Here is a 14,559-nt window from a genome sequence, read left to right as displayed (position 1 = left end):
AGTCTTACAAGAAATGTTATAATTTCTAACAGGGTCATATTGATGAAATCGCAGTGACTTGTAAAAACCAGCTGCACAGGGGAGGGAGGCTCGGCTCACGACGGCCGAGAGCCCAGTGCTCACAGTCTAACCTACATTCAGTGGACACTCCCTACAACACTGCATACTCACTAACCTCTTAACCATGCTCTACCAAACACACCAGCCTACCTCTCAGAGAAACTTACTATTAAAACAGCAGCAGCTTATGTCCCCTAGAGTTATGCTGTCACATGGGAATGTGACAGGAGCTCTTTCTGCTGTCTGAACACTGAGCCTGCTCTCACTAGACACCTCTGCTGCTCCTCCGTACAGACGGCTCCTCCCTGTGACCTTCGCACACCGTCCTTCTCATCCCTTGAGTTCTCCTGGCACAAATGACGGCTTCCGCAAAGAGATCATCCTTCACTGACTCTCACAACAGCTTTTGTCACTAATCCACTTGTGGCTGCTTTGTTGTGGTTTTGTTTTGCTTTTTAAGAACATTTATTGACATCTAAAATTATCTTTTTATTTATCTAGGTCTCTTTCTACTACATGGTTAGCTCCACCATGTATCTTAAACAATGGTACTTGATACACAGGAAATACTTAAACACTGAAAGCTAGGTAAGTGAAAAATAGCTTACATAAATTACTGTCTTTAAGAACTATTAAGAAATAAAGGATTTTGACAGTCATAGTTGCAAATCTCAAACACATTGCTTCCTCTCTCAAACATTTGATTTTTCTTGGCGTATGGACATGATTCTAAGGAAGCAGACCTCAAGTTCAAATCTCTTGAGGCACTGGAAGCTGAGTTGAGTCCAATCAGCACAGACACACATCAAAGACAGACTGCGGAAACCGCAAGCAACTAAAACCAAGGCACGGAGACACCATTGTGTACATGAAGGTTTACCTCACCCAAACACTCTTCAGTTCTGAGTACTGTCTAGAAAGCTGATTGAATTTCAGATATCCCAGGCACCTGATATGTAAGCTTACCTTAACTCTCTGTAGGAAAATTGTAAACTTAGAGAAAATATCCTTTAACAGATCAATCCACTGGGGAAAATTCAGCATTCTCATTTGATCTGCAAGCCTATAAAAAAATGTTTAAAGAAAAATAAGTGTCTCTGGAACAATATGGTAACATCTATAGGCTAGAGGAAAGGACACTAAATAATCTATAAAAATAAAGTGCCTTTTATCCTGAGCCCTAAGTAAAAGCATAGCTTCCTGAGCTAAACACCACTGTGTCTGCAGAGTCCAATCATGCACGGTGACATACAGTCCTCATCACACCGTGACTGTGTGGCCACTGAAGAAATATACCTGACATTAGCTAAAAGTGAGGCTCCTGTGACACAACGATAGACGTACTGCACCTCCCTCGGCGGATTCAACAGCCCACATTTCCACTGTGAGAGGTAGGACCGCCTACTGGCATGGACTACGGGCAGCCCCAAGTCAGCTCAAGGCCCGGCTGTTGACTGCAGCCGTGGGCTGTACCTGTAGTGACGGAGCTCATCTTCCTCACCTTGCTTGTTTTTTATTTTCAACAAGAAGGAAAAGTATGTATCGTATGCAGTTATAAACATTAAAAACAAACACACAGCACATTTAAATTCTACCAGGCAGTGCTATTACTTGTTGCTGGGATGGTTTGCATATGCTTGTCCCAGGGAGCGGCACTATTAGAAGGTGTGGCCTTGTTGGAGGAAGTGTGTCACTGTGGGGGTGGACGTGGAGACCCTCCTAGCTGCCTGAGGATGCTCAGTCTGTTCCTGGCTTCCTTCCGGTGAAGATGTAGAACTCTCAGCTCCTCCTGCACCGTGCCTGCCTGGATGCTGCCATGTTCCTGCCTTGATGATAATGGACTGAACTTCTGAACCTGTAAGCCAGCCCCAACTAAATGCTGTCCTTTATAAAACTTACATTGGTCATGGTGTCTGTTCACAGCAATAAAAGCCTAACTAAGACATTACTCTAAGTTAATAACTTCTAATATGAAACAGGCTAATATAAGGAGATTTTTATAGAAAATAGCATTACTCTGTATTTCCAGTGAATGCTGCCTCAGCCATAAGTTTATTACAAAAACAAAACAACACATTCTTGTAAGTTGAGAAACCTCATTCCAGTGTCTTACTAGGTTTATTGCTGTGAGAGAACACCGTGACCACAAACATGGAGAGGAAAGAGTGCTTAGCTTGGAACTCTCAGCTCTTTCTGCGCTGCTGAGAGAATTCAGCCGGGGCTGTCTCAGAGACCGCTGAGGAGCGAACCCTGCTCACAGTCCTGCTCTCCAGGGCTTGCTCAGCCTGCTCTCTTACAGCCAAGGACCAGCAGTTCAGGGGTGGCAGCACCCACAGCGGCTGGGACCTCCATCAATCCCTGATTAAGGAAGTGCACTGTAGATGGGCCTGCAGGCCAATCCTCTGGACTAATCTTCTCTACGGAGTTCTTTTTCCCAAAGGATTCTAACATAAACCTGCCTGCACACAGGCATTGCTGTCCTGAATTTTCTAAAGGTTCCCTGATGTGTCTCCAGCACTTCCTCCTGCTCACTGGCTGCTCCAATCGACTCTGAAACAGACGCACCAGGCGATGGTGAGGATGTAACATTGCATCTACTTCACCTTGGAGTTCTGCCCTGGAGAGCTTTAATGACGATCCAGATTGGTGGCCAGATTTCAAATTTTCAAAAATAACAATTGACCACCATTATGAGTAGTATGATAACTGCTCTGTGCCCTGCCCTGTGGGATTAGAATCATCCCTTTACCTAATGTATCCATGTTGTATATACTACCTGCCCAGTAGTCACTTAGTAACAGCCTTGGCTAACAGATCATCTATGTAAGAACAATGACCCAAAGAGGGCAGCAAGTTAGAAAGGTCTGAAGCGGGGCTGGGGATTTAGCTCAGTGGTAGAGCGCTTGCCTAGGAAGCGCAAGGCCCTGGGTTCAGTCCCCAGCTCCGAAAAAAAGAACCAAAAAAAAAAAAAAATGTCTGAAGCAAGATTAACTCCTGTACTATGTAGCAATGATAGGAGGCACACAAGGAAAATACTCTATTTACACACACGCACGCACGCACACACACACACACACACACACAGTTACCTCCTGTCTGTGGTCACTGGCTTTCACAGGAGCTCAAGAAGTATCTCCTGAAGATAATGGGTGGGCTCCATTGTACCGACTCCTGCAGTTCTCTCCCTGAAGAGTCACCTCATGGTGACGTTCCCTCTATTCAAGGTCCATTATTCAAAGACACTACTATCTTTCTTCTGAATTTTGTTGAGCGCCCCTTTCCCTTATCTCTTAAAGGTACTTTATTCTCATGTATAATATTTTTACACCCTGACCCAAATCTCATCCAACAATTACTTAGTCACCTTAAGATTATAATTTATAAAAGTAGAATGTGGGGAAAAGAGAAAAATTGTAATCTGTGTGCATGGCCTTTTTTCCCTAACACAACACTGCACACGTTTGTACTTACTTCACAACAGCATCTGTGTCTATTTCTTCTACTTGTGCAACTTTATTAATCACACACTGCAAGTTAAGAAAAAGGGTGATTTGGTTAATTGTCTTAAGAATGCCAACTAATTCACACTTCATCTGTACATTAAAAACATCCTGAGGTTGGGGGTGGGGCAGCTTAGTCAGTACAAGTATTTGTCCTGCAAATATAAGGACCTAACTCTAATTCCCAGAATCCATGTTAAAAAGCCGTGTGGCACACACCCCTGTAATTCCACTGCTGAAGAACTGGGGATCAGCAGAAGCCTGGGGCTCACTGACCAGCCAGCCTGGCCTGTTAGGCAACCTCCAGGTTTAGTAAGAGACGATCTCAGAAACAAGGTGGATGTCTCCTGAAGGACACCCAAGGTTGTCCCCTGGTTCCATACGTGTGCACACAAATGCATGCATCACTCTACATGCACCTGAACATGCTCATACACATACATACAAATTAAAAGCAAAAGAACTGAGCTGTAGAGTTAACTCAGTGGGTAAAAGCACTGGTTTGTCTTCCAGAGGACCCAGATTTGATTCCCTGCACCCAGTTGGTGGCTCATAACCAGTTCCAGATGATCCAATGCCTTCTGGCCTCCTTGGGTACCAGGCGTACAAGTAATGCACACGCACGCACGCACGCACGCAAGCAAAGCATTCGTAATACTAAAAGTATTTTTAGTAAAAAAATGAACTCGAAACCACAGTAATCCTTTCCTATATGTGTGGTACTAAGGATTAAACAGGGCCTTACTACAATAAGTGAATGCATAGTCCCAGAAAACACAAACGAAATATGTGAAACGTATAGCACGTTCACACACAGAGCACTGTCTGTTGAGCTAGAACTCCTTTAAGGAACCAGTTATTTTAATTGCTTGGAATTCTATTCTTTGTCCAGTTCCAAACCTTTCAAAAGTCACTATCTTTTAAGGTTTTGTTTATTTTTATTTTATGTGTAAGAGTGTCTCCCTGTATGTTTGTCTGTTCACACAAGCATGAAGTGGGTGCAGAGGCCAGGAGGTGTTAGAACCACTCCGACTGAAGGTAAGCTCAGTGTGGGCCACCATGACGATGCTCACGAACCCTGATGCCCTGCAAGCACAGCCAGTGCTCTTACCTGCCAAGCCATCACCCCACACCCAAAATGCTACTATGATATGTGTCTAGAATCTTCATTTCGCCCATGTCTGAATCTGGCAGCAAGAGGAAACCCTGCGGTGTGTATTCTTCTGTGTCTGGTTTTATATTATATCTACATAGCTTTAGGTAACCAGTAATGAATAATTCACTCAATTTCATTGAGATATTAGCATTTTACTGTACATATATACTGCAATTCTGTTCTATTTTCAGATGATGCCACTTAGAATGTTCCTTTTTCTCTAATGGTAGTCGGTGCGTCATGTACACGCACTGTGTTTGAATGATTTACCTCAGTATTTCTGTTAGGTGAACAAGAACAGAATTCTGTAATGTGTATATATTTAACATTAGTAAATACTACCAACAATTTTCCAAAATAGCTATACACATTTCAAAATACAGTGTCTGAAGGAGTTTAAGTAAAAGAGAGAGCAATTACAGCTGTGCATTTTACATAAGCATCGACAATGTATGTACAATTCAGTGATAATTATACCTAATAAACACTTTGTAAAATTATCCTAAGATAAAAAACATCAAAACAAAGACAAGGAACACTGCAAATAGGGCACACAGAGTTGAGTTCAGCTCAGTGGTGAGTACTGTCTAACCTGTACGTCATAAAGCTGGGAAGAGCTAAAGATTCTAGGTTACTGCTAACTTTCTAAGCAATTTGAAAGGAAGTTAACACATATACTTATTATAGGGAGTATAAATAAGTTTGTACTGGTTTTAGACATTGATTTTCGTTTTATGTATTAAACAACATAAAATAACTTTCACTCTCTGATCAGCAATTCTGCTTTAGGGCATCAATCTAAGAACACCATCGTTTTGTGGTTTCTCTATGTGCATTACCGGTGCATGTGTGCATCTGGGTATGCAAGCTTGTGTGCACTCATGGAGGCCAGAGGCCATCTCAGATGCTGTCCTCAGGAAAGCCAACTAGTTCCTTTCAGACAAGGTCACTCACTGGCCTGCTGTTCATCTACTGCCCTCTCTCTGCCTCCACAAAATGGGATTCTAAGTGCTTGTGTCCAGCATATTCAGAGAGGTTCTAAGGATTAAACAAGGCTCTCTGACTGAGCCAACTACTCAATTCTCTTTAAAAAAAAAAAATCTTAAATATGACAAATAAGTAGCTTTATTCACAGAGGTCTGTCACAGTTTTATTGACAGTATCAAATAGTCCACATTGACAAAAAACAATAGGTCTAATCATGACATTGGTACAATTTTATAAAACTATAAAACAGATGTTTCTGGAGGTTTGGAAATAATGTGAATAGAATGCTTGTGTGGGTTCTGGAGTCTGTCCAGAGCCGCGTGTGTAAGGACAGTAAGGAGCCTATACCATGGGAAGCAGTGCTCCTGGTGGTAGGGTGAGCTGTGCCTCGCTTATTCATCCCTGCAAGCAACCTGAAGAGCCCAGCGCTGCTACCAGATGCATACACACATCACCAGAGGACACCAAGACTCAACTCCAGACCTCCAAACACACAGTGAATAAAAGTGCACAATACCTCTTTAATGATGTTCTTTGCTGTAATAATCATTTCTTCACCATAGATTTCTAAAAAATTAAGTTTTCTTTGTTTCAAAAGCCCAAACACTAGAGATACTAATCTTTCCTATTAAAATAAAAAGAAAGATGTATAATTTTACACTTGAAATTTAAGCAGAAACATTTATCAGCACTGTTATGTCAGACCCTCAAGCTTTCTGCCTAGACAGAGTGCGGTGGTTCCAGGAGTCTGACGTGACCCTTGCCACCAGGTTTTTGGAGTCTGATTTCTAACTCCTATTCTACCACATGGACCAAATGAACTGACTTGGGGACAAAGCAATGCTAACAGGTCTTTTATCCACATCCCCACTGTCAAGAACACCCTCAAACACTGATGCCCCATGAAGAGTCCCTGTGGTCAGCAATGAGCAGGATGCTCCAGCTAACTGCACACCTCTCCAGGCCATTGTCAGTCAGGGACCTCAGATTCTTTTTTTATTTTTCCTGGTAGTTCTCGGCAATGATATATGTGCACTGCAAAATTTCCAGATGAGTGAAACCTGGAGAGAATATATTTATTTAAACATTCAAATAAAACATGTCCAGAATAGGTGTTTGGTGAGTTTGGATGATTAGCAAATTACACATAACCATCACTTTTACAGAAGACAAACCCTGGTAGATACATCCCATGGGATATAAATTAAGTCACTCATCCTATGGCTCTCCTTTGAACTCAGTTCGCATCCTTTACAGACCTCATTTCAATTCCTATTTCTTAGTAAGCTATGACAGAACTCCATCCTCTGCTTCATAGGATTCTAAGATTTTATGATGTTTATGAAAATACATGGCTAACACAGAGCTTCAAAAGTCTGAAAGACATGGCAATTTGAGGTAATTTTGTTCACTATGATCTGATGGATGTGTTATAAACGGAAGCTGTAAAGGAAACAATACTAAGTAAGCAAAGACAGTTCTTGGGTTCCACAGTTCAAACACATACCTCTTCTAAAACTTGGCATTCCCCTTCCAGCGGTCTGTTTAAGTCACTATGAGAATAAGTAGAAAACTCTGCAATCATCATTTTATCAATCAGCTTTTCTAATTCACAAAGCTGTGATCCCAAATGCCTACCAAAGGAGAGAAAAACACACATATGTACTGTCATAAATTTATTCCAATTTCAAGACAACTTTTCTAACTGACAATACTTATTCAACAACATGTTTTAGTAAAATGAAGACCTTTAATACGTAAAAATCACTGTAATAATGTTACTTCATCTGTAATAGTTCAGAACACTGCAGAAAACCTGGTTACTTGAGAAATTTTATGACATCTTATAGACAAACTATCAGCTGTTCCAATTAACTTCTCTGTTGCCACTCTCCAGACACTCATTTACTCAGCAAACACTACTCCCTCATACTTGGCAGGCCCTACTCTTTTAAATGGCCATAGGGACAGAGTGACTCAACTCAATCTGCCATGATAAATTTCAGTTATTGTCATCTGCCACCAGTCACTAAACTCAACACCATCAAAGGCCAGAGAGGCAGCTACCAGGACGTAAAGGCATTTGCTTGTCTGTAGAAGGTATGTGTTCAGTCCCCCTAAACCTCTCTGGCTTTCATTCTAGCTGAGAGAATCTGATATCCTTCTGGCCTCTGCAGGTGCTAGGCACACATGTAGTACACACGCATGCAGACAGAATGCTTGCGCATAAAAATCTACATAAAATCTTTAAAAAACTATTAGAGCTTGTGACTAGAAGTATCTTTAGCCATAAAATATTTTTGCTACAAGTCTGATAGGCTTCATAAAAACAATGAGCTGAGAAGCCTAGATAACCTAGTTGACCTTAACTATTCCAAAATTCAAAATGCAATGGGAAAATGGAAAAGGAAAATCTGCTTATATGGCAAGAGAAAAGAGGTTTAAGTAGAATAATCTTCCCTTTTTTGTTTGCATATACTAATTGTTCAAAATAATGGATTTGGGGCTAGTGAGATGCTCAATGCTAAAGTATCTTGCTGCCACGCCTAAATCCATGAATCGGATCCTGGTACCCACGTGGTAGGAGAGAGCTGGTTCCTACCAGTGATTTCTAGTGTGGAGACCAGGAATGTGGCTCAGCTGATCCAGCTTACCCAGCATGTGTCTAAAATTCAGTTCCCTCCACACAAACCGTGTGTCATGGTCCATGCCTGTAATCCCAGCAAGTGACAGGTGAAGGCAGGAGATCAGGTCAGCCTTGACTGTACAGAAGAACATCACGTGGAACGTGCTACAGGCATCGGCGTAAATGGGAAGAACCCGCACCCGCCCACAGGTTTCTCTAAAAGGAAAACTCTCCTCGTATACAGGAGACCCTGGGCTCAAACTTAACACCAACAAATAAATTCAAATTATGTAAAATAATTTATAAGGCAAAGCTATAAAGTAAAAATATTCTCGGGGCTGGGGATTTAGCTCAGTGGTAGAGCGCTTGCCTAGGAAGCGCAAGGCCCTGGGTTCCGTCCCCAGCTCTGAAAAAAAGAACCAAAAAAAAAAAAAATATTCTCTAGTTCTATGTACTACAAAAGCATAGAAATTACATCCAACTCAGTAGTAGTAGTTTTAAACACAATCTCACACTGAAAGAACAGGCTGATGAGATGGCTAAGCAGAAAAGCACTGCTACACACGTGGCCTATCTTCAATGGTTTGACCATCAGAAAGCCAGGTAGACCTGGAATGGTGGTGCACACCTTTAATCCCAGGGCTTGGGAGTCAGAGGCAGGTCTTTCTCAGAGAGTTCCAGAACAGTCTGGTCTACACAGAGAAACCAGGTGTGTGTGGGGGGGGTGGGGGGATGGACAGACACACAGATGCAATGGTGTGCATCTATAACCTCAGTGCTCCTACAAATAGGAGGGAGGAAACTGTCTCCAAAGAACTGGGCTAAGTAGCATAAAAACAACAAGACCTCGACACAAGGTAGGAAATGACTCCTAAAAGTTATATGCATGCATACACACGCACAGGAATAGTAAAATTTAAATTTCTTTTTAAAAGGAAGAGTCCCTAAAGCAGTGACAGTTCACACACATACCCAGGATAAAGCATGTGTGAGTGCACTGTCACAGCACAAAGCGAGCACCCGTTCAAGTCCTTTCTCCTCAACTCTTACTACAAGGACTCCAGAAACCACTAAGACATCAGACATCTGAATATCTACAAAATAACAAGAGCAAAAGGCTTTTAAAAAAGACTTAGAAACATTAAATGCTTATGTCTAAATCCATTACTTAGTATTGAGATGCCAATTTTTTAAGTTCAGACTCCACTTCAGGCTGGTACTTAGCATTAGTGTCCAAGCTGCCCCCAACAAAACTACGGTCCACACATGTTCATACATTTATAACACACTTAACTCTTTTTAAGTTTTAACAGTATCTTTAGGCGATACTGTTTTATCTGACTTTCTTAGCTGCCAATTCCAGATGTGTTTTCCAAGCGTCAGCTCTAACTGTTAATGGGGATCCATCTCTATAGGAACAGCCCAGGTTGTAAGCAACAGCGGTCCTGATGCGAGCAGGCCACGTGCTCAGACTTGGCGCTGCTCCATAGTCAGCACCCACCCCGTAAGGAAATCTAACTGGCGCCTTCCAATTCTAGAACATACATGGAAGGAAAGCGTGAGAGACTTGGGGATGCCGTTCTCGATAAACACGCTGAAGAGGAGGAAATAAAAAGAAAGCTTTACAGCAAAAGACACTGGAAAACCAGCCACTCACTGTGGGTATTTGCACAGCTATATATTGCAACCAAACACTATAAAAATTGGGGACAAACCTATGTCATCAACAACTACCTATTTGAAGATATCAGTGACATTAGAGGTTTTTTTTTAAAAAAATCTCATCTTTTAAAAATACATTTACGGGGTTGGGGATTTAGCTCAGTGGTAGAGCGCTTGCCTAGCAAGCACAAGGCCCTGGGTTCGGTCCCCAGCTCCGAAAAAAAAGAAAAGAAAAAAAAATACATTTACTACTATGGTTGAAACAAAGTATTTGCAACTTAAAAAAAATCAGCAGTCAGCGGGGGTTGCAAAGGGAAAAGCAAGCCACCTATTGATGGCTCATAGGTTACACAGTGTTTCCTAAAATAGTCTTCATTTCCCATAACCTTCTGTATACCTGTGTTCTCAAGTTTTTAACTGTAGTAATAAGGCACCATATAAATTTATATATAAATTTAATACTGCTAGCTCACTAATATGCTAGTTCTAGTTTTTTTTTTTTTTTTTTTTTTTTTTTTTTTTTGGTTCTTTTTTTCGGAGCTGGGGACCGAACCCAGGGCCTTGTGCTTCCTAGGTAAGCGCTCTACCACTGAGCTAAATCCCCAGCCCCGCTAGTTCTAGTTTTTAATGGAGATCTTGGATTCTCTTTTAATGTAGATTAGAAGCCAATACTCAGATATATGTTAACCCTGAGTGTGACAGTCTTCAACAAATCCCACCCTCTCATCCCCCAAAAAATTCTGGGGTCACATTCATATGAATGTGTCTACTAAGATTTCCTAACTAAAATAATAAAAATTTCTAGTGTAAATGTAGGGTTCTCAGTCTCTAGGTTTTTGTTTTGTTTTGGAGACAGGGTTTCTCTGTGAAGCCCCGGCTGTGGGCACTCACTCTAGACCAGGCTGGCCGCATCACAAAAGCTCTGCCTGCCTCTGCCTCCTGGCTGCCAGGATTACAGGACTGCCGCTTCCACTGCCCAGCCTCAGATAATCTTAAAAAACTTGAGTAGCTTCATTTTCATACTTTCTTAAATTCAGAAAAGGAACAGATATATCTGTTATATATAATATAACCTTAATGCTATTAAGTAATATGCTATGCTTGAAAACACACAAAGATTTCTCTAAGCAGTTCACTTAAAAAGTATGCAGCCTAAGGCGTGATATGGTAGCACACTTGGAGAGGCAGAGGCAGATAGAGTTTTTTGAATTTAAGGCCATACTGATCTACATTGTCAGATCCAGGACCAGCCTGTGCTACCTAATGAGACCATGTCTCAAAATAAATGCAAGTATGTAGCTCAATCTCATACGGTAATCCAAAGTGGTACAATACAAACGGTAATACTGTGGTGGCTAATCCGGTTGTTAATTCAACTTCATCCATAATCACCTGAAAGCCAAGCAAAGGACAATGGAGTTTCCTGACTGGATTAGAGGCGGGAAGCCCCGCCCCCAGTCTGAGCCACACCTTCTGGTGGCAGCCCACGCAAAGGACACCACAAGAAAGCAGCTTTTGCTTTTTTGCCTGTTTGCCCTGACTCTAGCTGGCACGTCCATCTACCCTGCTGCTGAGGCACTCCTTCACCTGTTCTGGAACCCACGCTTCAGCCTTCCAGCCACTCTCTAGGAATTCCCTGTACTCCAGCACCAGACTGGACTACATGTGGACTGGACAAGACTCTCAGCCTTTCCACTGGAGGGCAGTCATTGCTGGGCTATCTGGACCACAGCCCGGAAATAAATACCACCAATAAACACCCTCCTCACTGTTGTGGGTGACTGCGCGCACACGTGTGTGTGTGTGTGTGTGTGTGTGTGTGTGTGTGTGTGTGTGTGTGTGTGTGTGTGTGTGTTCGTTTTACCGGTTCTGCTCCTTTAGAGAACTGTGAATAAGAAGTACCAGAATAAAACTAAAAACCTGGGCTGGGGATTTAGCTCAGTGGTAGAGCGCTTACCTAGGAAGCGCAAGGCCCTGGGTTCGGTCCCCAGCTCCGGAAAAAAAGAACCAAAAAAAAAAAAAAAAAAAAACTAAAAACCTGCGATACTTCTGAGAGAAACACCAAATCCGACGAGTTGGAAAAACTATAATGCTTTCTAATTAGATGTGGCTAGATTTATACAGTAATCTGGATTTTTCTACTAAGATGGATATTCAACAGTGACCTGTGTGCTATTTGTATCAGAAAAAAACACATATTAAAAGGGTCTACAGTTCTTATTTTATCAAACGGAAAAGTCTCTTGGCTTTATCTGGAAATATAAAAATGTGCATGTTTTCTTACTCTAACGTTGGAAGTTAGACTGCCGATCATGTAGGACTACAGGATCATGTTTAATATTTTGATGTAAACAATAAACTAAATTACCTAAGTGGAATCATAAGGTGGCTCTTATCAATGAAACCACAAAATGCTGAAACCCGTAATTAACTCTGGATGCTGGATACCTTTTAGAAAACTTATAAAAGGAGGAAGAAAGGAGGGAGGCGAGGGAGGGAGGAAGGGAAGAAGGGACAGAGGGAGGGAAGAAGGGAGGGAAGACAGGCAGGCAGGTTTACAACTAGATAACTAATTTCATTAATTTTTACTGAATAAGAATTACTATGGTAGTTCCTTGTTCAGTACAAGTAGCACAACTGCCTACAATTTCGGTATCTATATGACTATAAAATTAGTTATAACTCATATTTGTCTGGGTCAAGTAAGGTGTTCACTCAAATATAATAAGCACAGCTCTAAGCTTTAATGAGACGGCTGAATCTCCCTTTTGCTCTTTCGTAACTGCTGCATGACGTGGAACCAACTTTTAGGACCGCCTAAGCCTTATGTCCAGTATCCCTAGAAACAGAGTAACAGGCGATCTCAGGAACACTGAAAATTCATCTCATACACACAGCACACTTGGTACAATGTACTCAATAGGGGCTCAGTTCCACAAATGTGTATGATAAAAAAAAGCAGAAACAGCCCTGGATTTCAAAGTAATTAAAGCTCTTGCATAAAAAAGAAAAAATACAGAAACCTATCAATATTTAATGTATTCTTATATTTTTGGTTGTGAGCTTAGCCTTTAACAGCTGAGCCATCTCTCTGGCCCTATTTAATGTATTCTTAGGTCCACATTGAGACGTCTACATTTTATCTATGTAAGAAACTGAATACTGTTAAATTTAATAACATCTCTAATTTAATACAGCAAAAATTATATGTATTATTTCAATGACTATTTTTATTGCTAAGAATTTTCATGTGTGATGATTAAAATGTATTATAATTAACTGTCCAGTGTTAGTAAAATCATTAATTTTTTAATTTTAAAAAATAATAAATATACGCAGCAACCATTGTAGGAATCAGGTATTGAATTTAAGCCAAAATTTCCACCTAAATAAATTGTGGACTCGGAAAAGGGGTCAGCTTCGGCAGCTTACACCAGAGACACAAGACTTCTCTGAAAACGGGATACGCTTTGGTTGAAATTTTTGTTAAAAAAGAAAAAGAAATTCACATAGAAAATGTGAGCACTTTAATTATAAAATGTAAACCTTTAGAGAACTCAGTAGAGGTCATAATGAGCACCTCAACTCTGGCCATCAGAACTTCTCAGAGAGCCTTCAGTCTTACATCCTGGAAACGCTCCTAACTGTTTCAGTTGGTGCGGCAGACCTCTCTTCAAAGTCTTCTGAGAGCCACAGCAGGGTATTAACCACAAATAGTTATTAATAGTTAATTATCTAATGATTACAAAAGGTTAAAAGGACAGAAAAAGAGTGTACCAAGAATAAGCTGTGGTTTTTTTTTTTTTTTTGGAATCCACAGGTTTCACAAATGTGTATTAAGATGTGCATGATACACCTCCTGCTCAAGACATCTAAAGCCTAACAGTAAGACTTTAAACACCAAAGTGAGTAAGTACAATAAAATGCAGTAAGATGTCATCAGACGATATGAATAAAATATTCTGAGGTTTACTAGTCAGAAAGCAAAGTTTATACATAAATTTTTCAAGTCAATAGTGCTAAAATGAGAAAAAAAACTATTTTCTGTCACTAGAAAGAAATGTTAACAATATGTAGAAAATGGCACACCAATAACAACAATCAAATTGTTTTCTAAAATAAAAAAACAAGTCTTTTGGCAATACAACTATTAAAGTTTGAAATAAAAATCCCCTTAAAATGTAAGACAAAGACTCCAGGCAAATGGAAAACCTACCCTAGTGTCTGTAAAGAGCAGGCTGTCAACGACTTAAACCAATGGCGGTGTCCCTGGCTGGTCTACTAAGAAAGAGAGCCTTTTTCTAAGCCATGCCCCATAAAACCTGAGTGAAATGTGACCTAAAGCATAGGAGGGTAAGAAGCAGGTAAAATGTAATAGAAAGTTCTTAGATTTAAAAAGAATACAATTTGTATCAGCAATCCTGAGAGTAAAAAATAACCCTGAAGTGTACATTTCCCCAGCTGACTGAACGGAAACATAAGGAACCCATAATTAACTGCATTTTCAAATAAAAACAGCATTAAAAATACTAATGAAGCTTTGAAAAAAGAATGCAAACATTTAACAA

General features: G+C 40.7%; 1 protein-coding gene across 5 annotated transcripts in view; it reads right to left on the bottom strand.

Annotated features, from left to right (window-relative positions):
- Positions 1-14,559, bottom strand: part of Vps54 (VPS54 subunit of GARP complex) — a 77,059-nt gene that overhangs the window by 21,418 nt on the left and 41,082 nt on the right. For all 5 annotated transcript variants that reach the window (XR_010057346.1, XM_039091649.2, XM_039091650.2 and 2 more), the window contains 4 exons: positions 7,211-7,337; positions 6,221-6,328; positions 3,532-3,587; positions 1,027-1,123 (listed from right to left, as the gene is read on the bottom strand). Coding sequence is in view for 4 of the 5 variants with exons in the window: in XM_039091649.2 (XP_038947577.1) it covers positions 1,027-1,123; positions 3,532-3,587; positions 6,221-6,328; positions 7,211-7,337 (388 nt within the window). In the remaining variant the exon portion in view is untranslated. The remainder of the gene's footprint in view (positions 1-1,026; positions 1,124-3,531; positions 3,588-6,220; positions 6,329-7,210; positions 7,338-14,559) is intronic.

The sequence above is a fragment of the Rattus norvegicus genome, chromosome 14, assembly GCF_036323735.1.
Source record: "Rattus norvegicus strain BN/NHsdMcwi chromosome 14, GRCr8, whole genome shotgun sequence".
Lineage (NCBI taxonomy): Eukaryota > Metazoa > Chordata > Mammalia > Rodentia > Muridae > Rattus > Rattus norvegicus.
This window is presented reverse-complemented; position numbering and strand designations above follow the sequence as displayed.